At 42.2% G+C, this 25,289-nt stretch overlaps 1 protein-coding gene across 1 annotated transcript in view; it reads left to right on the top strand.

Annotated features, from left to right (window-relative positions):
• The window catches only part of LOC118398887 (potassium voltage-gated channel subfamily H member 1-like), a 102,083-nt gene that overhangs the window by 73,234 nt on the left and 3,560 nt on the right, over window positions 1-25,289 (top strand). The window contains exon 13 of the mRNA XM_052474930.1: window positions 24,867-25,277. Coding sequence (XP_052330890.1) covers window positions 24,867-25,277 — 411 coding nt within the window. The remainder of the gene's footprint in view (window positions 1-24,866; window positions 25,278-25,289) is intronic.

Here is a 25,289-nt window from a genome sequence, read left to right as displayed (position 1 = left end):
AGTTTGAGATAATGCGGGTGTAGTGAAGTGCTTCTGGTTTGGACAGTGCAGTAATATCTAACAAGTAATCTAACAGTTCCCCAACAACTGCTTAATACACACACATCTAAAAGGGGTGAATGAGAATATGTACATATAAATATATGGATGAGCGATGGCCAAGCGGCATAGGTGCAATAGATGGTATAAAATGCAGTATATACATATTATATGAGTAATGTAAGATATGTAAACATTATTAAGGTGACATTATTTAAAGTGATTAGTGATCCATTTGTTAAAGTGGACAGTGATTGGGTCTCCATATAGGCAGCAGCCTCTGAGTTAGTGATTGCTGTTTAGCAGTCTGATGGCCTTGAAATAGAAGCTGTTCTTCAGTCTCTGTACTGACCTCGCCTTCTGGATTCTGGATCTTTGACCTTTTTTGTCTTCCTGTGACATCGGGTGCTGTAGGTGTCATGCATGGCAGGTAGTTTACCCCCAGTGATGTGTTGTGCAGATCGCACTACCCTCTGGAGAGCCTTGCGGTTGAGGGCGGAGCAGTTGCCGTACCAGGCTGTGATACAGCCCGACAGGATGCTCTCGATTGTGGTTGATGTGTACGCCGAGGAACTTAAAAAAGGTTACACTTTCTCCACTACTGTCCATTCGGTGTGGATAGGGGGGAGGGGTGCGCTTCCTGAAGTCCACGACTATCTCCTTTGTTTTGTTGAGTGAGAGGTTGTTTTCCTGACACCACAGTGCCCTCACCTCGTCGTCGTTGGTAATCAAGCCCAGTCAGTAAACTTGATGATGGAGTTGGAGGCGTGTATGGCAACGCAGCCATGGTTGAGCAGGGAGTACAGGAGGGGGCCCCAGTGTTGAGGGTCAGCGAGGTGGAGATGTTGTTTCCTTCACCACCTCGGGTGGTGAAGTCCAGGACCCAATTGCACAGGGCTTGATGATGAGCTTGGAGGGTGAAATGCTGAGCTTTAGTCAACGAACAGCATTCTTTTTTTTTGTGAATTTTACCCCTTTTTCTCCCCAATTGTGTGGTATCCAATTGTTGTAGTAGCTACTATCTTGTCTCATCGCTACAACTCCCGTATGGGCTCGGGAGAGACGAAGGTTGAAAGTCCTCCGATACACTACCCAACCAGCCGTACTGCTTCTTAACACAGCGCGCATCCAACCCGGAAGCCAGCCGCACTAATGTGTTGGAGGGTACACCATGCACCTGGCAACCTTGGTTAGCGGGCACTGCGCCCGGCCCGCCACAGGAGTCGCTGGAGCGCGATGAGACAAGGACATCCCTACTGACCAAGCCCTCCCTAACCCGGACGACGCCAGGCCAATTGTGCGTCGCCCCACGGACCTCCCGGTCGCGGCCGGTTACAACAGAGCCTGGGCACGAACCCAGGGACTCTGGTGGTACAGCTGGCGCTGCAGTACAGCGCCCTTAACCACTGCACCACCCGGGAGGCCCTACGAACAGCATTCTTACATAGGTATTCCTCTTGTCCAGATGGGATAGGGCAGTGTGATGGTGATTGCATCGTCTGTGGACCTGTTAGGACGGAATGCAAACTGAAGTGGGTGTTGGGTACCCTGTAAGGTTGGAGGTGATATGATGCTTGAATAGTATCTCAAAGTACTTCATGATGACAGAAGTGAGTGCTACGGTGCTGTAGTCATTTAGTTCAGTTATCTCTTCCTTCTTAGGTGCAGGAATAGTGGTGGCCATCTTGAAGCATGTGGGGACAGCAGACTGGGATAGGGAGTGGTTGAATATGTCCGTAAACACACCAGCCAGCTGGTCTGCGCATGCAATCAGCCTCAGAGAATAAAATCATAGCGCTTGATGGTTTTTGCAATGTTCTGTATTGACTGACCTTCATGTCTTAATGTAATGATGGACTGTTGTTTCTCTTTGCTTATTTGAGCTGTTCTTGCCATAAATTGAACTTGGTATTTTATCAAATAGAGCTGTCTTCTGTATACCCACCCCGCCCCCAAGCATTAAGAAGAAAATAAATTCCACAGGTAGTGACTACCTTTTGAAGCTTGTTGAGAGAATGCCAAGAGTGTGCAAAGCTGTCATCAAGGCAAAGGGTAGCTATTTGAAGAATTTCAAATATAAAATATATTTGGATTTGTTTAGACTTTTTTTGGTTACTACATGATTCCATATGTGTTATTACATAGTTTTTGATATCTTCATTATTATTCTACAATGTAGAAAATAGTAAAAATAAAGAAAAAACTATGAATGAGTAGGTGTTATAAAGCTTTTGGCTGGTAGTGTAAATCATTGCTGAGATGACTTTGTGTGTGTGTGTGTGTAACAAGCCTTGATTCTGCAGTAAATGTCCCCAACATGTGAGTCAATACAGATAAGAGAACTGTACACCGACTAGGGGATGATACAGCTATCTACGGTGCATGTGGGACCATTCATCCTCTGAGGGCTAAGAGATAATACATCTGTTCTCACGCTCCATAACTATAACATGAAACCAGAAAAAAACACCCATGGGGGCTCTATTTTCCCTGTGATTTTCCCTTGAGAATTCCCACCAAAATGAATGTGTCAAAAGTCATGTCCTTAAAAGGTCAATTAGGTCCATAGAGTGGCTAGTAATAGGGATTGGTGTTGACTTGACAAGTTTCGTGATGTAATCTGACATATCTCATGATCATCCATCTCTAGTTTGATTGAGACATGATGATCGTTACCATGGCTTTTCAAATCAAATCAAGTCAAATGTTATTTGTCACATGCGCCGAATACAACAGGTGCAGGTAGACCTTACAGGGAAATTTTACATACAAGACCTTAACCAACAATGCAGTTATAAGAGAAAAAAAAGTAAGAGATAAGAATAACAAATAATTAAAGAGCACCAGTAAATAACAATAGTGGGGCTATATACAGGGGGGTACCGGTACAGAGTCAATGTGCGGGGGCACAGGTGTCGAGGTAATATGTACATGTAGGTAGAGTCATTGAAGTGACTATGCATAGATAATAACAGAGAGTAGCAGAAGTGTGGGGGGGGCAATGCAAGTAGTTTGTGAAGCCATTTGATTAGCTGTTCAGGAGACTTATGGGTTGGAGGTAGAAGCTATTTAGAAGCCTTTTGGACATATACTTGGCGCTCTGGTACCGCTTGCTGTGCGGTAGCGGAGAGAACAGTATGACTAGTGTGGTGGGAGTCTGACAATTTTTAGGGCCTTCCTCTGACACCGCCTGGTACAGAGGTCCTGGATGGTAGAAAGCTTGGCCCCAGTGATGTACTGGGCCATACGCACTACCCTCTGTAGTCGGAGGCCGAGCAGTTGCCGTACCAGACAGTGATGCAACCCTTCTGGATGCTCTCGATAGTGCAGCTGTAAAACCTTTTGAGGATCTGCGGACCCATGCCAAATCTTTTCAGTCTCCTGAGTAGAGGTCGACCGATTATGATTTTTCAACGCCGATACCAATTATTGGAGGACCAAATAAGCCGATTAATCGGCCAATTTAATTTTTATTTATTTGTAATAATGACAATTACAACAATACTGAATGAACACTTATTTTAACTTAATATAATACATCAAAACAATCAATTTAGCCTCAAGTAAATAATGAAACATGTTCAATTTGGTTTAACCTCTTGCTCCTACCTGACACGCAGGCGTCCCATCTAGACATCTGGAAATGCAAATGCGCTACGCTAAATGCTAATAGTACTAGTTAAAACTGAAACGTTCATTAAAATACACATGCAGGGTATTGAATTAAAGCTACACTCGTTGTGAATCCAGGCAACAAGTCAGATTTTTAAAATGCTTTTCGGCGAAAGCATGAGAAGCTATTATCTGATAGCATGTAACACCCCAAAAGACCCGCAGGGGACGTAAACAAAATAATTAGCATAGTCGGCGCTACACAAACCGCACAAATAAAATATAAAACATTCATTACCTTTGACCATCTTCTTTGTTGGCACTCCTAGATGTCCCATAATCACTATTGGGTCTTTTTTTCCGATTAAATCGGTCCATATATAGCCTAGATATCGATCTATGAAGACTGTGTGATAAACGAAAAAAATAGCGTCTTTTAACGTAACGTCATTTTTTTTTAATTAAAAAAAGTTGACGATAAACTTTCACAAAACACTTCGAAATACTTTTGTAATGCAACTTTAGGTATTCGTAAACGTTAATAAGCGATCAAATTGATCACGAGGCAATGTATATTGTATAGGGGTACGTCTGGAAATAATGTCCGGGTAAATCTCAACCAAAATATCCGGTCCGAGACCTGAAGAAATGGGCTGTCTCTTCTTCGTTTGACCAAGAAACAAAGCCTAGGCAAATGACAAGACTGTTGACATTGTGTGGAAGCTGTAGGAATTGCAATCTCGGCTCCAGGTAATTTGCTTTCCCATAGACAATACATGCAAGTGGCGCATTGATATATTTTCCAATTTTCAGTGATCAGATTTTCCTGCGCTTTCCGATGAAACGCACGTTCTGTTATAGTCACAGCCGTGATTTAAGCAGTTTTATAAACGTCTGAGTGTTTTCTATCCACACATACTAATCATATGCATATACTATATTCCTGGCATGAGCAGCAGGGCGCTGAAATGTTGCGCGATTTTTAACAGAATGTTCGAAAAAGTAGGGGGTAGGAGTAACAGGTTAAATAATGCAAAAACAAAGCCATTTTTCACAGTCACAAAAGCCATTGATTATCTCCATCAGATGACACTCATAGGCCATCATGTTATACATGTATTGTGTGTTTTGTTCAATAATATACACACATATATATATATATACATATATACATACATACAGTGGAGCAAAAAAAGAATTTTGTCAGCCACCAATTGTGCAAGTTCTCCCACTTAAAAAGATTAGATGAGGCCTGCCATTTTCATCATAGGTACACTTTAACTATGACAGACAAAATGAGAAAAAAAAATCTAGAAAATCACTTTGTAGGATTTTTAATGAATTTATTTGCAAATTATGGTGGAAAATAAGTATTTGGTCACCTACAAACAAGCAAGATTTCTGGCTCTCACAGACCTGTAACTTCTTCTTTAAGAGGCTACTCTGTCATCTACTCGTTACATGTATTAATGGCACCTGTTTGAACTTATCAGTATAAAAGACACCTGTCCACAACCTCAAACAGTCACATTCCAAACTCCACTATGACCAAGACCAAAGAGCTGTCAAAGGACACCAGAAACAAAATTGTAGACCTGCACCAGGCTGGGAAGACTGAATCTGCAATAGGTAAGCAGCTTGGTTTGAAGAAATCAACTGTGGGAGCAATTATTAGGAAATGGAAGACATTCAAGACCACTGCTAATCTCACTCGATCTGGGGCTCCACGCAAGATCTCACCCGTCGAGTCAAAATGACCACAAGAACGGTGAGCAAAAATCCCAGAACCACACGAGGGAACCTAGTGAATGACCTGCAGAGAGCTGGGACCAAAGTAACAAAGCGTACCATCAGTAACACACTACGCCGTCAGGGACTCAAATCCTGCAGTGCCAGACGTGTCCCCCTGCTTAAGCCAGTACATGTCCAGGTCCGTCTGAAGTTTGCTAGAGAGCATTTGGATGATCCAGGAGAAGATTGGGAGAATGTCATATGGTCAGATGAAACCAAAATATAACTTTTTGGTAAAAACTCAACTCGTCGTGTTTGGAGGACAAAGAATGCTGAGTTGCATCCAAAGAACACCAAACCTACTGTGAAGCATGGGGGTGGAAACCTCATGCTTTGGGGCTGTTTTTCTGCAAAGGGACCAGGACGACTGATCCGTGTAAAGGAAAGAATGAATGGGGCCATGTATCGTGAGATTTTGAGTGAAAACCTCCTTCCATCAGCAAGGGCATTGAAGATGAAACGTGGTTGGGTCTTTCAGCATGACAATGATCCCAAACACATCGCCCAGGCAACGAAGGAGTGGCTTCGTAAGAAGCATTTCATGGTCCTGGAGTGGCCTAGTCAGTCTCCAGATCTCACTCAACCCCATAGAAAATCTTTGGAGGGAGTTGAAAGTCCGTGTTGCCCAGCAACAGCCCCAAAACATCACAGCTCTAGAGGAGATCTGCATGGAGGAATGGGCCAAAATACCAGCAAGTGTGTGTGAAAACCTTGTGAAGACTTACAGAAAACGTTTGACCTCTGTCATTGCCAACAAAGGGTATATAACAAAGTATTGAGATAAACTTTTGTTATTGACCAAATACTTATTTAAAATTACAGGCCTCTCTCATCTTTTTAAGTGGGAGAACTTGCACAATTGGTGGCTGACTCAATACTTTTTTGCCCCACTGTATATATATATATAAAAAACTCAGTTTACATTGGCGCGTTACGTGCAGTAATGTTTTGATTCCAAAACATCCGGTGATTTTGCAGAAATACTCACAATAAACATTGATAAAATATGCAAGTGTTATTCACAGAATTAAAGATAAACGTATCCTCTATGCAACCGCTGTGTCAGATTTAAAAAAAAATAACTTTACAGGAAAATAATAATCTGAGAACGGCGCTCAGAACCCAAAGAAATAGCTGCCATTTTGGCGTCAACAGAAGCTACAAAAAACACTAGAAATATTCACTTACCTTTGAATATCATCATCACAAGGCAGTTCCAGGAATCCCAGTTCGACAATAAATGACTGATTTGTTCCATAAAGTTCCATAAAGCCCATCATTTAGCCACTTGTTGTTAGCTTGTTCAGCCCAGCATTCAATCCTCAAAAAGCACGAGCAATTCCTCCAGACAAAAACTCAAAAAGTTCCGTTACAGGTCGTAGAAACAAGTCAAATGATGTATGCAATCCATATTTAGGATGTTTTAAGCATTAATCAGCAATAAGGTTCCAACTGGAGAATTTCATTGTCTGAAGAAACCCATTGGAACACAAGAACACTCTCTCGTGACTGCGCGCATTGAAACCGAGGCTTTCTGCCAGACCACCCACTCAAAGAGCTATTATGAGCCCCTCCTTTATAGTAGAATCATACAACCAGAATCTAAAGACGGTGACATCTTGTGGAAGCCCTAGGAAGTGCATACACATCCATATCTAAGCTGGACTTCAAATGGCACTGTTTTCTAAATTGAGTTCTCACTTCCTGTTTGGATTTCTTCTCAGGTTTTTGTCTGCCATATGAGTTCTGTTATACTCACAGACATAATTCAAACAGTTTTAGAAACTTCAGAGTGTTTTCTATCCACCAGTAATAATACTATGCATATATTCCCATCTGGGAAAGAGTAGGAGGCCGTTTACTCTGGGCACGCCTTTCATCCAAAAGTGAAAATGCTGCCCCCTAGCCTCAACAGGTTTTAAAGGTCTTACTCACATCGGGTTCGGAGAGCGTGATCACACATTCATCCGGAACAGCTGATGCTCTCATGCATGTTTCAGTGTTACTTGCATCGAAGTGAGAATATAAGTTATTTCGCTCGTCTGGCTCGTGTCACTGGGTAGATCTTGGCTGTGTTTCCCTTTGTAGTCTGTAATAGTTTGCCCGCCTTGCCACATCCGACAAGTGTCGGCGCCGGTGTAGTACGATTCAATCTTAGTCTTGTATTGACACTTTGCCTGTATGATGGTTCGTTGGAGGGCACATTCTTATAAGTTTCCGGGTTAGAGTCCCACTCCTTGAATGTGGCAGCTCTACCCTTTAGCTCAGTGCAAATGTTGCCTTAATCCATGGCTTCTGGTTGGGGTATGTACGTACAGTCACTGTGAGGACAACATCCTCGATGCACTTATTGATAAAGCCAGTGACTGATGTGTTCCTGATCCTCAATGCCACCGGAAGAATCCTGGAACATATTCCAGTCTGTGCTAGCAAAACAGTCCTGGAGTTTAGCATCTGCTTCATCTGACCACTTTTTTATTGACTGAGTCACTGGTGCTTCCTGCTTTAATTTTTCTTGTACTCAGGAATCAGGAGGATACAATTATGGTTAGATTTGCCAAATGGAGGGCGAGAGAGAGCTTTGTACGGGTCTCTGTGTGTGGAGTAAAGGTGGTCTAGAGTTTTTTTCTCCCTCTGGTTGCACATTTAACATGCTGATAGAAATGAGGTAAAACCGATTTAAGTTTCCCTGCATTAATGTCCCCGGCCACAAGGAGCGCCGCCTCTGGATGAGTATTTTCTTGTTTGCTTATGGCGGTATACAGCTCATTGAGTACAGTTTTAGTGCCAGCATCGGTCTGTGGTGGTATGTAGACATCTACAAAAAATACATATGAAATCTCACTAGGTAGATAGTGTGGTCAACAGCTTATCATGAGATACTCTACCTCAGGTGAGCAAAACCTTGAGACTTCCTTAGATATTGTGCACCAGCTGTTACATGCATAGGCCCCCGCCCCGTGTCTTACCAGAGGCTGCTGATCTATCCTGCCGATAGTGTATAACCCGCCAGCTGTATGTTATTAATGTCGTCATTCAGCCAGTGAAACAACAGTCCATCATTACTTTAAGACATGAAGGTCAGTTAATGCAGAACATTTCAAGAACTTAAAATGTTTCTTCAAGTGCAGTTGCAAAAACCATCAAGCGCTGAAACTACCTCTCATGAGGAGCGCCACAGGAAAGGAAGACCCAGAGTTACCTCTGCTGCAGATGATAAGTTCATTAGAGTTACCAGCCTCAGAAATTGCAGCCCAAATAAATATTTCAGAGTTCAAGTAACAGACACATCTCAACATCAACTGTATAGAAGAGACTGTGTGAATCAGGTATTCATGGCCGAATTGCTGCAAAGAAACCACCACAAAAGGATACCAATAATAAGAAGAGACTTGCTTGGGCCAAGAAACACGAGCAATGGACATTAGACCGGTGGGAATCTGTCCTTTTGGTCTGATGAGTCCAAATTTGAGATTTTTGGTTCCAATCGCCATGTCTTTGTGAGCATGGAGGAGGAAGGGTGATATTGTGGGGGTGCTTTGCTGGTGACACTGTCGGTGACTTATTTAGAATTCAAGGCACACTTAGCCTGCAGTGATACGCCATCCCATCTGGTTTGTGCTTAGTGGGACTATCATTTTTTTTTCAACAGGACAATGACCCAACACACCTCCAGGCTATTTAAGGGCTATTTGACCAAGAAGGAGAGTGATGCAGTGCTGCATCAGATGACCTGGCTTCCACAATCACCTGACCTCAACCCAATTGAGATGGTTTGGGATGAGTTGGACCGCAGAGTGAAGGAAAAGCAGCCAACATGTGCTCAGCATATGTGGGAACTGTTGGAAAAGCATTCCAGGTGAAGCTGGTTGAGAGAATGCCAATTTTGTGCAAAGCAAAGGGTGGCTACTTTGAAGAATCTAAAATATATTTGTTTAACACTTTGTTTCCTAAATTATTCCATTTGTGTTATTTAATAGTTTTGATGTCTTCACTATTATTCTACAATGTAGAAAAATAGTACAAATAAAGAAAAACCCATGAATGAGTAGGTTTGTCCAAACTTTTGACTGGTACTGTATACATTTACAAAACAATATATGGGGGATTGGAAATGATGCAGGCAATTACATTGATGGAGGCTACAATCTGCAATATTAAAGCTGAACTACATGTGCCAAGTTTACACAATAGTAGACTTCTGATCTCCAGAAGTATAGTTAAACATGTCCACACACACACAATAGTAAAATAACAAAGTTTTGACCAACTGGGGAAACTTTGTAGTCGCCACAAGGTCAAATGCTATTTCTATGGGGTTTGGGTTAAGGTTAGAATCAGTGTTAGGTTTCGGGGCTAGGGTTAGTTTCAGGGTTAAGGTTAGGTTTTTGGGTTTGGGTTTGGGGTTCGAGAAAATAGGATTGTGAATGGGACTGAATTGTGTGTCCCCACAAGGTTAGTTATACAAGACTGGGTGTGTGTGGGCTTATAACTCCTATCCTGACAGCTAAGCTGCATGCAAATTTGGCATTTCAATATATTGTTATCCGGTATAATAGACTTTTGGGAATGTATATGATCTGCAAATCCTTCAAAACAAAGCAGAAAACTGGATGATTTAAGAGGAGGAAATTTGCATCAGTAGACTTAGTCTGATGTTTTTGGAATTGAATTATAATGTGGACCATTAAGGCAGCTAGCTTTAGTTTGGTTCCCTGGTGGTGCTCTTTGCTGCTATACACACAACTCAACTGTCTTGGTATAAATTCAAAAGCCACTACAGAAAATGGATAGCATGGCCTGTAAATTAGTCAGATCAAAAACATTTAAAAAAAGGAAAATAAAAAAGTATTTAAAGTAATTTAAAGATAGTAATTTGTAAATGTAATGATTTGAGTGCAGACAGACATTTAGTAGATCAGTTGTCTCCATAGAAGTAAAACAATTGTTTTGTTCTATCTCTATGGTTGTCTTTATTTCAATATATGAATAATATTATTCTGGGGACTGAAGCTCAATGTTAAATTAACATCTCCCTATTATTTTTATTTTTTTGTTTAACATTTATTTAACCAGGTAAGACCCATTTGGCATTAAAAACCTATTTTGCCAGGGTGACCTGGCAAGAAGGCAAAACAGGGAAATAGCAAGGTATAAAATAAAAAATAAAAAGGCACACACACAAGACAGTGTCACAAGTTACAGACCCATTTGAAGATTAAAAACAACTGCAGCTATCAAAAACTGTGTTGTCGATCAGTCTTAAAAACAGGCAAGGACACTAACTCCCCTAACTTTAATATCTTTTGAGCTTGATCCAGGATGAAGGAATAGACAAGGAGAGCAGAGACTGTGAACGAAGACTGTGTTGACTGATCTGGTCAGTAAAGAACAGAGTTAGAGGGAGTTGCCCTATCAATGTTTATACACAAAAGTCTACCAGTGCTCTAGCCTCCTGGTGTAGACTGCGGTCCATTGCACCATGGCATACAAATCACAGTGATGGGATGGTGATATAGCATTTGTGATAAATCTTAAAGCACCGTGATACTGTGTCCAGAGTTGAAATTACTTGCTGAGGTCTGCATATAGACAATATCACCATAATCCAGCACTGATAAAAAAGTACCTTGGAACAAGATCCTTTCTGACTGACATAGATATGATAATAGATCTTGCTTTTCAAAGACAATATGACACCAATTGCAAATCAACTTGGAGCACAGCACACTCCCCGCCTCTCATCATGAGGCGCCCGGCCATTACAGAGAACAAAAAACAGGTTTTTAACATGGTCGTTAGCAAATCAGTTTTCAGAGTATTTCTGCGCCGACCTAGCTCAAATTCTAAATGTTTCAGTGGACGCATGTCTCGACCTTTGCCTCTCCCGAGCCAGTTGGGGAGTTGCAGCGATGAGACAAGATCGTAAATAGCAATTGGATATCACGAAATTGGGGAGAAAAATGGGGTAAAATTCTAATAAAAAAGTGACCATTGAACTTAACAATTTTAGGATTGAGAGCACAAACAAATAAGCACAAATAAGATTGCGAAAATCCTTGGCTGCTATTGCCAGTTAGCTAGCCAACTAACATTCGCCAGTAAAGTTAGCTAGCTAGCTACAAGCCAACAAGGCTGTAACATTAGCTTTATGGACAGATTGTGCACCAGCACAACACAATGTTGACAATATATCCCATATTCTTCCACAAAGCACAGCTAGCTAATTAAAGTTAACACAAGTTTGGGAAACTTCCACACTGCTAATGTAAAATAAATGCAATGGGCATTGCTCAAAGTTAGCTAAGGTTACTCCATACATTAGTCAATCTTGCTTGCTTGGCAATGTAGCAAGCTAACGTTACAGCCCTTACCTTGTGCATTGATTCAGTATGTTCCTTCTGTCAATGCAATTTTCTTCTTGTCATTTTAATACACATTTGTGCTGACTGATTAACACAGTGGGAAGTTACTTTTCAATGTAAACCTGAAGTCGCCATCCAAGTAAAACGTAGCCATCGGGTGCGGGTGCACCCAGGTTAAATAACACTAACATTACTTGCTTGCGTGACCTTTGCACAGTCAAACGACAACGCTATGCTTGCTAACTCGGTTAGCTATGATACTGTTTTTTTAACCCAGCAATAGAAATAAACGTCCAATCAGTACTGAGTGAATGAACAACAAAAACATAGTGCAACAAAAACTTCCTGTCATCACCAGACTGTCTATTTAAATAGTCTCGAGATAATGCATACATGACTGGGTTCGTAGCGTAATGGTTAATGTAACTGACTCTTTCATATATAGTTTTGACACCCCCCCTCCCAATCGTGACACACACACTGGCATGCACACGCATGCATGGTGTGTGCTTATTTATAATTATTTGGTGGCTCTTGAAAAAGCGTTGTTGAGTGGCAATAAGGAGTGTGGTGTGTGTACTATTGCATGCTTCTTGCTACTATGGAGGAGAGAACAGTAGAGACTGGAGAGACCAAATCTCAATGAATATGTTGTTGCCCACATCCGCCAGATATACCCAACCCCTATGCTACATCCTAGGGACACACTGCTTAAAGGCAGGGTGGCGGATTGTGTTCCCTGAAATGTATACACAAGCTGATTGACGGAGTGCCTGGCCCCCTCTATGTACTTGTTTATCTTCTGGTCCCACTGGAACATCCAGCTCCTCCGCTGTGCGATATCAGAGAAAACCACTGTTGTCCCAGGAAACATTTGGATGACCACCTTTAAATCCTCGCATCTGACGCACCAGTGCCACTCCTTGGCGTATCCCAAGTTGTATTCACCGAGGTGGATGTCTAGGATATCAGGGGGAGAAGTAGCACAGGCCCTCTGCTGGTTTAGAACACCAAGCAGTTTGTGTCACTAAATGCCTTGTTCTCCGAGCCACCAAATGTGACCAACAATAATGTATGTAAATAGTTCATGGGTAGGTTACATGTTGATCATTTGTGTATTTTCCAGGAGGTTGCTCAATTGTCTTGTTAAAAGAGATCAGGGAAATTTGTTCCCGTTTACTCCATATTGGCTTAAATAGGTTTCTGGATTTTCACTTCCCTGTGGAAAATCAGCTGATTATATAAAATAAATACTAATAACTACATTATTTCTGATGTCATTTGTCATTGTTGAGTAGTTTTACTTTATTTGTATTGCTGTGTTAGGCTTTATTAAAGTTGGCACAGTTGGTGTAATTGGTGAGTCAAAAACCCTATTGCGGCTGAAATAGGCATAATTTAACATGAATCTTTAAGCAAAAGGGAAGCCACTTATATCAGGGAATAATCAAAAACCATAGAAAATAAAAACTAAAAACAACATTTTATGTGGGATATAGGCATTGGTCTGAAGCCAGAAAGAAAGAAAATTCACAGGAGCAGCACCACTGCATACTCCACCCATGCTCTAGCAAGTTTTTCCAGCACACAGCTTTGACCTACTAAAGTAGCTATGTTGGTGTATTGTACTTAAAATGTGTAGGCAGGTTACTTAGGATTCAAACTTTCTCAAACAGCCTAATTCATACTCTTCAGAGGGATAATGGACTTTAGATTGTCCTGCTATTAAAATAATGTATATACTGTATATGCAGTGCATTCAGAAACTATTCAGATCCCTTCCCTTTTTCCACATTTTGTTGCATTAGACTTATTCTAAAATTGATTAAATTACTTGTTTCCTCATAAAGCTCCACACAATACCCAGTAAAGACAAAGCGAAAACAGTTTTTTAGAAATTTGTGCAAATGTATTACAAATAAAAACACATACCTTATTTACATATGTATACAGATCCTTTGCTCTGAGACTTGATTTTGAGTTCAGGTGCATCCTGTTTCCATTGATCATCCTTGAGATGTTTCTACAACTTGATTGGATTCCACCTGTGATGAATTAAATTGATTGGATATGATTTGGAAAGGCACAAACCTGTCTACTTTAAGCTACCACAGTTGACCGCGCATGTCAGAGCAAAGACCAAGCCATGAGGTTGAAGGAATTGTCCGTAGACCTCCGAGACAGGATTGTGTTGAGGCACTGATCTTGGAAAGGGTACCAAAAAAAATCTGCAGCTTTGAAGCATTGAGGATGGATCAACAACATTGTAGTTCCTTCACATTACTAACTTAAATGACCGAGTGAAAAGAAGGAAGTCTGTACAGAATAAAAATATTCCAAAACATGCATCCTGTTTGCAATACGGTACTACAGTAAAACAGCAAAAAAGGTGGCAAATTAATTAATTTTATGTCTTGAATACAAATGATTATGTTTGGGGCAAATCCAGCACAACACATCACTGAGTAGCACTCTTTATTTTCAAGCATGGTGGTGGCTGCATCCTGCTATGGGTATGCTTGTCATTGGCAATGACAAGGGAGTTTTTTGGGATAAAAATAAATGGAATAGAGATAGGTACAGGCAAAATCCTGTTTGTCTGCTTTCCAACAAACTCTGGGAGACAAATTCACCTTTCAGCAGGACAATAACCTAAAACACATGGCCAAATATACACTGGAGCTGCTTACAAAGACGTCGAATGATCCTGAGTGACCTAGTTATATAGTTTTGACTTAAATCGGCTTGGAAATTAATGGCAATACTTAAATGGTTGTCCAGCAATGATCAACAACCAACTTGACAGAGTTTGAAGAATTTAAAAAATGATCATTTTCAAATATTGTACAATCTAGGTGTGCAAAGCTCATAGAGACTTACCCAGAAAGACTTGTTGTAATCGCTTCCAAAGGTGATTCTAACATCAGGGGTATGAATATTTAAAGTACCAATCAAAGTTTGGACACACCTACTAATTCAAGGGTTTTCTACATTATAGAATAATAGTGAAGACATCAAAACTAAGAAATAACACATGGAATCATGTAGTAACCAAAAAAGTGTTAAACAAATCAAAATATATTTTATATTTGATATTCTTCAAAGTAGCCACCATTTGCGTTGATGACTGCTTTGCAGACTCTTGGCATTCTCTCAACCAGCTTCATGAGGAATGCTTTTCCAACAGTCTTGAAGGAGTTCCCACATTTGCTGAGCACTTGTTGGCTGCTTTTCCTTCACTCTGTGGTCCAACTCATCCCAAACCATCTCAATTGGTTTGAGGTCGGGTGATTGTGGAGGCCAGGTCATTTGATGCAGTACTCCATCACTCTCCTTCTTGGTATAATAGCCCTTACACAGCCTGGAGGTGTGTTTTTGGTCATTGTCCTGTTGAAAAACAAATGATGGTCCCACTAAGCACAAACCAGATAGGATGGTGTGTTGTGGTATCCATGCTGGTTAAGTGTGCCTTGAATTCTAAGTAGATTACCCGACAGTGTCACCAGCATAGCACAACCACACTATCAGACCTCCGCCATGCTTAATGGTGGGAAGTACACATTCCGAGATCATCCGTTCACCACCTCTTCGTCTCACAAAGACATGGCGGACAGATTTCAGACCAAAGGACAGATTTCCACCAGTCTAACGTCCATTGCTGGTGGTTCTTGGCCCAAGCAAGTCTCTTTTTCTTATTGGTGTCCTTTAGTAGTGGTTTCTTTGCAGCAATTCGACCACGAAGGCCTGATTCACGCAGTCTCCTCTGAACAGCTGATGTTGAGATGTGTCTGTTACTTGAACTCTGTGAAGCATTTATTTGGGCTGCAATTTCTGAGGCTGGTAAATCTAATGAACTTATCCTCTGCAGCAGAGGATGTGTCTTCCTTTCCTGTGGCGGTTCTCATGAGAGCCAGTTTCTTCATTGTGCTTGATGGGTTTTGCTACTGCGCTTGAAGAAACTTTTAAAAGTTCTTAATGTTCCACATTGACTGACCTTCATGTCTTATAGTAATGATGGATGGTTGTTTCTCTTTGCTTATTTGAGCTTTTCTTGCCATAATATAATTGGTAAAAGAGGATCTTCTGTATACCACCCCTACCTTTTCACAACACAACTGATTGGCTCAAACACATTAAGGAAAGAAATTCCACCTGTTAATTGAAATGCATTCCAGGTGACTACCTCATGAAGCTGGTTGCGAGAATGCCAAGAGTGTGCACATCTGTAATCAATGCAAAGGGTGGCTACTTTTTTGATTACTACATGATTCCATATGTGTTATTTCATAGTTTTGATGTCTTCACTATTATCCTACAATGTAGAAAATTGTAAAAAAAAATCAATTAAAAAAACTTTTGAACGAGTAGGTGTCCAGACTTGACTGGCACTGTACATAACTTGGATGTTAGAGGGGCAGAAGTGGGGTTGAGAGTGAGGAATAGGGCAAATAGAGAAGGGAAATAGGGAGGACTCGAATGGAGAGAACAGTTATAGATGTTGACTGGGAGTTATAGTGACAGTTTCCCTCTCCTGCATATTCATAGCAAACCAAGTGACAGGGCTGCTGCTAATATTTTTTTTCTCCAAATTAAGGAGTGGGCCTTTAAAGAGTGCCAAAGGTGTATAGAGGAAGGGAGAATAGAACAGTAGAGGGGAAAACGGCATTAAGAGTTTCTGTAGATGGGAGAGAAGGGGAATGATTTGACTTGAGAGAAGATGTTGAGTCGGAGTTGTAGTGAGAGTCTCCCTCTCCCCGCAGCAGTATGTTTAATGGCTGGTCACCGGGCAGATTTATAGACCTTAACTAAACTGGGGATTTATTAAGACAGACCTCCTCCCGCTCGACTAGGAGCTAGGCCTGTCCAGACGTATCAGAAACGTCTCTTCCTACCAGACCATTTCCTGTCCATGGGCGTGGCACGGACAGATAAGCATTGACAGAATGATGCATGCTGAGTAATGGAAGGTAGAGAGGATATCACACCTACCTGTTTAATATACTCTCACCAGCTAGTTAATTAGGTACACCAATCTACTATAGTACTGTGTCAGACCCCCCTTTGCTTCCAGAACAGTCTGCATTCTTTGGGGCATGGATTCTACAAGTCAGAAACGTTTCACAGGGATGTTGGTCCAGCCTGTACCATTGACACCAGGTAGGATGCCGATGACTCTGCCATCAACAACAGGAACTCCTCAATTGTCCAGTGTTGGTGATCGTGTGCCCACTGGAGACACTTTTTCTTAGCTGATAGGAGTGGAACCCAGTGTGGTTGTCTGCTGCGACAAGTTGTGCGTTCCGCGCTGCCGTTCTGTACACCACTGTTGTACTGCCACCATTATTTACATTTTAGTAATTTAACAGACGCTCTTATCCAAAGCGACTTACAGTAGCGAGAGCATACATTTCCATACTGGACCCTCTTGGGAATCGAACCCACAACCCTGGCTTTGCAAGTGCCTTGCACTACCAACTGAGCCACACGGGACTGTCTGTTTGTGACCTGCCTGTTAGCTTGCACAATTCTTGCCATTCTCTTTCGACCTCTCTCATCAACGAGTTGTTTCCATCCACAGGACTGCCGCTGACTGGATGTTTTTTGTTTGTCGCTCCGTTCTCGGGAAACACTAGACACTCTCGTGCGTGAAAAGCCCAGGAGGGGGGTTTCTGTAATACTGTCACGTTCTGACCTTAGTTCCTTTGTTATGTCTTTGTTTTAGTATGGTCAGGGCGTGAGTTGGGGTGGGTAGTCTATGTTCATTTTACTATGTTGTGTTTATGTGTTTGGCCTGGTATGGTTCTCAATCAGAGGCAGGTGTCGTTCGTTGTCTCTGATTGAGAATCATACTTATGTAGCCTTTTCCCACCTGTGTTTTGTGGGTGATTATTTTCTGTCTAGTGTCTTCTGCACCTTTCAGGACTGTTTCGGTTTTAGTTTATTTCACATTCTTATTTTGTATTTTGTTGTTCAGTTAATAAACATCATGAACACATATCACGCTGCGCATTGGTCCGACATTTCATACTCCTCGTCGGAGGAGGATGAAGAATTCCGTTACAGAATCACCCACCAACCAAGGATCAAGCAGCGTGGTATCGGGCAGCAGCGATCTCCGGACTCATGGACATGGGAATAGATTTTGGACGGAAAAGGACCCTGGGCACAGGCTGGGGAATATCGCCGCCCCAAGGCAATGCTGGAGGCAGCGAAAGCTGAGCGGCGGAGGGGCACAAAGGGAGTGTGGCAGAGTCAGGTTGGAGACCTGAGCCCACTCCTTACTTATTTTCCACCATAATTTGCAAATAAATTCATTAAAAATCCTACAATGTGATTTTCTGGATTTTCTTTTCTCATTTTGTCTGTCATAGTTGAAGTGTACCTATGATGAAAATTACAGACCTCATATTTTTAAGTGGGAGAACTTACACAATTGGTGGCTGACTAAATACTTTTTTGCCCCACTGTAGAAAGAAATATGCTAGGCCTTATATTTTCCTTTTTGGTTCGCTCATGCTTGAGTGAGTAGAAGATTTGTTTGTTTCCAGAACCACTCAGTTTAATTTTTTTGCCGGGTCAGGATGACTAAGATGGAATTTCAAATAATAGAAATCTATGATTTCTCAATGACATTCAAGTTGGCCAAGGAACAGGAAAGCAATAATGTTTTGCACAAAAAAAATACAACATTCTGAGAAATGTATTCACTTCTCGAGAGCTGGGAAGGAGCTGCAGGAGGTAAACAACCAGTCTGGCAGAATGAGGAGATATGAGTTTAATAAGACAATCCAGTGTGTGTGTGTGTGTGTGTGTGTGTGTGTGTGTGTGTGTGTGTGTGTGTGTGTGTGTGTGTGTGTGTGTGTGTGTGTGTGTGTGTGTGTGTGTGTGTGTGTGTGTGTGTGTGTGTGTGTGTGTGTGTGTGTGTGTGTGTCGCGAGTGTGTGCATGTCAGGCTGTGGAGGAGAGCATCAATAAAAGCTTCAATGCAAGACGCAATTACAATCAGCAGCAGTGTTCGGGAAAAAGCGAACCGAAGCAAAATGCCCAATTCTGAGACCGAGGAGGACGACAATTTGTGACCATCAATCTTGGTCTACCGTCACGGTTATAGGGAAAATGAATGAACCGAAGTAATGAAAATTATATCCTTCCACGATTAGGTTGGTGGATAAAATGTATGGTTGCAATATTGTCACCTAGCTATCTTCCCCAGGGGAAAAACTGGTTGCAATTATCCCCTTGCAACCCGATTTCAACCTATAAATGGGTTGCCTTGATATACAACCAGATTCAAACTAATTCTGGTAACTGGTTGTAATGGTGTCAATTCAAATTAAAAATAAAGTCACACTCATCTCTCCTTGTTGTGGATGTCATTCAAACAGCATTGCCCGCTGGGTTCCTTCTTTTATTTAACCCTAGTTTGGACTTCTGCTCTTGTGAATGGCAGATTTCTGTTAAGCTCTGCCTTGGGAGAAATCAAAGGACCACATTTTAAATTACATAGACAACATGTCAGTTTAAAGACAGCTTTATTACGAAGGGTTGGTGTAACATGTCACAGCAGCAGAGTAGCTTAACCAGTAGGGAAGAGTATTAACTTCTGTGTGAGTGGATACATGAGCAATATCAGGCCTGTGATTGTGTCCCAAATGGCACACTATTCCCTATATAGTGCACTGCGTTTGACCAGGGCCCATAGATCTATAGAGAATATGGTGCCATTTGGGACACGAACTGTGTAAGATATAGAGGACGTTTGAGAGGATCAGTTTGAGCAAGGTGTGGCGCAGAATCACTAATCTTGATCATATAATGAGTAGTTGTTTGTGATGCAACATGATTTGTAGATCAGTAAATTTGCACAGTCTAACTGCAGGGTAGTCGATTGCAAAGGCTCACACACTCTGCCACTGCCTTCTCTTGCCCTTGCCTGTACATCTTCAGGCCAGCATGACCCGACTCATGCTAATGCTAGTGCTTATCCCATGCTGGTCCAGGCAGGAACACTCAGCATCTTTACTCTCGCCTCAGCATCTTTGAACCAGGGCTTGGAGCCCGGTGGTTAGTGGTTTATTCTGTGTGTGTGTGCGCGCTCCCACAGAGCTTCAGATGGTGTTTGTCAGGCAGTGATATATGGGCAGTGGGCGTGCTGGGTGGGAGGTGGTGCTGGTTGATAGGTACTGTGGTCTGGGTAGGGGGTGGTGGGTGGTAGAGGGGTATTGTCGTGTTTCACCCTGCGCTCTCTCTATACTGCTGTCAGCATGGATGAGAGAGAGCCAAAGGCCATGCTAGACAACAAAGCCTAACAATAAACTGCACACAGGCAGAGAGAGAGAGAGAGTCCACTCCCTATGGCTCTGTTAGGCCAAACAAGGGAGGAGAGAAAGAAACTCCATTGTTGGGATCAAGCTCAGCTATCACACTTGGAGACGTTGTCATACAATATACTCGGTCTCATTTGGTTTTAGTCCAACAGATTGATATGGTGTAAGTTAAACCTCCCAGCTAATGCAGTTGTCACTTGTATCTCCCTTTGTAACAGCATTCAGGGCAAAGACAGGGAGACATTACTAGTGTCACACATCAAAGCATATAATATGGCTAATGAGCCTCTGAAGACATCATGAATACACTACAGCATCAAACTACTCTGGTATGTTATGGCTGAGTGGACCCATCTGTGGATGGCAAGTTTTAGAAGATGGAATACACTGTTGTCATTGCCATGGATACAAGGAAGTCGTGAGTTGTCCATGCCCATTAATCTATCAAAGAGAATCAAAATGATACTGCTTGATTTGGCTTTGGGGTTCTTCTACACATTCAAATGAGTTGGGTTTGGGTGCAGTATTACTCTGAGTTTGGCTGCATTTTATATTATGATATACATAAACTGTACTTAAATGACCATGGCGGTTGTTTTGTATAAGTTTTTCAGAGATCACTGAGCAGACTGGATTTGGTCTGTGTTAGCTTGAATGGTTTATGAGGCAGGAGAAGGCTTTGTTAGCATAGCGTTCCCATGAGAAAGTAAAGCTTGAGCCAGAGGCGAGTTATGAACTTTCAGACAGCGTCATAGGAGTTCCTTCTTAGCCTGGCATATACTGACTGAGCAAGCATCTTTTCAAAAACACACAAGCACACACACTAACACAAACAGACACCCTCTCTCAAACACCCACACACGCAAGCACACAGACACTTCTGCTACTATGGCTTTAGCACACCCTCACTTGCAGACCTGGTTCTGACAACCTCTGGGCAGATAGCGGGAGGTGATGTGTGTGTTACTCTTGTCTGTGTACAGTGCAATCTAAAGATAAAAGTGCAACACTAACTCCTTAATACCGCAGGCCACGATGTTTCATTGTCCACAACACTGTTGTCTTGACTTTTCTGCACACAGCAAGGTATGTCTTGACTTTTCTGTACACAGCAAGGCACCGGTTCCTCCCTTGAGGTGATATGAAATATTAAAGCAAACCAACAAAGCAGAAAGCAACAAAGAGTTAGATGCAATATGTTTTCTTGCATACTGTACGTCCAGTATTGTTGTCTATATTTGTATCTAATTAATAAATCAGGTTGTGTGTGTAAATATACTTCTTTGAGTAAGAACGAGGCATGGGCAATAATTTCCATGTATCTTGCTTAACGTTTAAGGTCTTCAGGGCCCAGCGGGGCATCAGCTAGCAGGGTCAATTAGAGCTGCCAAAGCATGGTACACGCTGAGGCAGGTATTGTTGATGAGAGTCAGACTGTAATATGTACAGGCCGCAATTGCCAGAGCAAGCTTCACAAGGCTTGTGCTGCTTTCGCTCTCCCTTGGTTGGTACACTTGATGACATCGTTTTGACCAGATGGATGAATGTGGATGGAATTACCGGGGAGAAGGCTTGCTAGCTAGCTACTCCATGCACTGCTAACTTGAAGGAGTAGTCAGGCGAGACACATGGCAATGATAGCTGGTAGCCAGGTATGCAGAAACAGAACGCTTTATTTACCAGGGGAGTGGGATGCAAGCTAAACAGGGATGCTAGCTAATTAGCTGGCTATCACTACCTAGGTGACGATAACTAGCTAGCCAAGCGCTTGTCCATATCAAGTGCTGGCTCGTGTGTAAACCAAGCGACTCGAGGTAAAAAGCACAGCTAAGTGTATCTTTTACATGGGAATGTAAAGGATGGTGCTTCAGTGGTGGGGTAACAGACTTGAAGAAACAGCATGAGTTTGCCAAGCAAACCGAATGGGGCTTAGCCCAGAGGTTGCTCCCGAAATACCATGTGTGTCACTGTTAAACAACTAGCTAAGATACTCAACTGTTCAGCTAGTTAACTTTGAATGGTAGGGACCGACGGAGAGGTAGTGACTACGATTAGAATTTTCTAAAACTAGTGGAAACCTGCTCTTAGCTTGATGCTAAAGCAGTGGAGCTAGCAAGCCAACAGCACTAAGTGCGTGCAGGGTACGCTACAGGTACTGTAGCTAGCTGACGACAAACAGGGTTACTGAGGTAACTTCACTCTGTAAAATAAAGCCAAAGTTAGCAGAACTGGGAGAAATACAGGTGTGCCAAACTTGTAGCGGTCATACTTGTAGCAGTCCTGCTTCAACAAGGTACTGAGTAAAGGATCTGAATACTTATGTAAATATGATTATTTTATTTAAAATAAAAAATTTTACCCCTTTTTCGTGGTATCCAATTGGTAATTACAGTCTTGTCTCATCGCTACAACTCCCGTACGGACTCGAGAGAGGCGAAGGTCGAGCGTCCTCTGAAACAAAACCCAGCCAAGCCGCACTGCTTCTTGACACAATGCCCAGTTAACCCCGAAAGCCAGCCGCAATGTGTCGGAGGAAACACCGTACACCTGGCGACTGTGTCAGCGTGCACTGTGCCCGGTCCGCCACAGGAGTCGTTTAGTGCGTGGTGGGACAAGGACATCCCTGCCGGACAAACCCTCCCCTAACCCGGACAATTGTGCGACGCCCCATGGGTCTCCCGGTCGCGACCGGCTGCGACTGAGTCTGGAATTGAACCCAGAATATCTAGTGGCACAGCTAGCACTGCGATTTGTTTTTATTTATTACATTTTTTAAATTGAACCTTTATTTTACTAGGCAAGTCAGTTAAGAACCAATTCTTATTTACAATGATGGGGAACAGTGGGTTAATTGCTTTGTTCAGGGGCAGATTTTTACCTTGTCAGCTCGGGGATTCGATCCAGAAACCTTTCGGTGGCCCATTGCTCTAACCACAAGGCTACCTGCCACCCCAAAGCAATGCAGTGCCTTAGACCACTCGGGAGGCGTAAATGTGATATTTCCTATATTTTTATTATATATCTTATCCTATTTAAAAATGTCTAAAGACCTGTTTTTGCTTTGTCATTATGGGGTATTGCGTGTAGATTGATGAGAAAATATATTTTTTAATACATTTTAAATTAAGGCTATAACAAAATGTGGAAAAAGTCAAGGGACCTAAATACTTTCCGAATGCACTGTATATGACTTTTCATCTCTCTCTCTCCTTCTCTCACTCTCACACACACATACACAACAATCAGCCTGCTCCTTCTTCACTCCATCCATAGTGTTTCCCTAATACAAAGCTATGTGTACTCTTCTCAGGTACAGTTATAACCCTCATACTTGATACTCAATACATCCATCTGAGCCAAGCGTGCCATGCAGCTGGGCAGGGTATGACAGGGGTCAGAACATTAATAGAATATTGGTCAGGGTGACTAGAATTTGAGGTGGTGGGAGGACAATTTGTCTGCGTCCCATATGTGATAATATTTCCTATTTAGTGCACTATTTTGGACCATGGCCCATAGGACTCTGGTCAAAACTAGTGCACTATGTAGGGAATAGGGTGCTAAATGGAACTTATCCTTACATCACCAGTAATGTGACTATTATGTCATGAAGATTTGATTGAATTATCCTATCTGTAAATACACCAGTGGTCTTGATGAAACAGTTCCTCATCTCTCATGAGACGATGTCACACCTCGGAAACCAATTAAATTAAGCCTTTACTGTGGTAATGTTATGCAGCTTGAAATGTGTTGTGCAACCATGGTTTAAATCAGGGGTGTGATACCAGCCCGCGAGGGGGGTCCAATCCGGCCCGTGGGTGGCTTGAGTCAAATATTATTTGTATTTATTTATGAGGGGAGGTTTCTTGACTGTGTCCAGCTTGTTAATAATTACTGAAATGAAAACTAGACAGTCAAGGAGCATAGAACATTCCAGAAACAATTTTCTTGCTAATTTTGAGGGTGAGGAAACATAAGACATTTTCAGTGCTGCCCTCCAGACATAGAGTGAAGACCGAATGCGGCTCCCAGGGAAAAATTTGTTTGATACTCCTGGTTTATATAACACAATCTGTGGGACAACATTTTCTGTGTGAGGTACTCGATCAACATAAATACACCTAAATATTTTTCTCTCATCAAAATGTCAACCAGAATAAGCTAAAATGTCTGCTTTGTGTTTTGGTTAATGGTCTACTAAAGAATGAATGAGTTTCAGTAGAGAAAAATTCACTGGCGCTAGAAACGAGAGAAGCCATTTATATTTCATGATTTCCTTTGAGGGACTCAGCAAAAGGCATTATTTGCTGTGTTTTCTATAAAATGGGTTTAAATTAGTGATGAGGGGGGTGTGCAGCACAGCACTTTCATGCCTTAAGCGCCATTGCTGTATGCTTACCTACTTTAGGTACTTACCTGCGTGATAGTCGGACCTGTCAGAGAGGCTCATCGAACAGAGCTGAATTTGGTGCAGAACGTAGTTCACTATACACACATTTACATGTATTTTCACTTACCTAGACAGACTGTTTTAAAGTGCATATTCAGGTTATTTGGTTCTTTTCAGCAACTTCTGGTTAGGTTAGACAGCCCAGCCAACTCACAGCAAAGGCTACATAACACAGGATTGAGTTCATGGTATCACAGTTCTGTTCTCAGGCAAGCTATCGTATAGTATGTGCATACAAAAACAAGTTTAATTTAACTAATCAAGAGTCGTCTCTCTACAGATTGTGTTTAGAAAAATCAGCGATGTGAAACGGGAGGAAGAGGAGCGACTGAGACGAAAGAATGAAGCACCCCTTAATCTCCCGCCGGACCACCCGGTGCGTCGGCTCTTCCAGCGGTTCCGTCAGCAGAAGGAGGCCCGTATACATCAGGAGCAGGCCAACCCATCCGATGACATGGAGAGAGGTCAAATCGTGAATATCGAGCCCACTCCCATCCATGAAATCATCGCCACCACCAGCATTGTCACTGTTACTGAAAGCCCAGCCACACCCATTTTGGCCTCCACAATCTCCAGCCCGTCAGACAAAGCCAAGCTCCAGGCCCCATCTCTCCGAGTGTTCGAGCCGGCAAAGGTCAAAGGCTGGGGACGCTTCAAGGACTCCATGACTAAGGAGTCCAACTGGAACAAGGTATGAAACCTA

The sequence above is a fragment of the Oncorhynchus keta genome, chromosome 2 (assembly GCF_023373465.1).
Source record: "Oncorhynchus keta strain PuntledgeMale-10-30-2019 chromosome 2, Oket_V2, whole genome shotgun sequence".
In the NCBI taxonomy this organism is placed as follows: Eukaryota; Metazoa; Chordata; class Actinopteri; order Salmoniformes; family Salmonidae; genus Oncorhynchus; species Oncorhynchus keta.
Note: the sequence above shows the minus strand (reverse complement) of the source record. Positions and strands in the feature narration are given on the sequence as shown.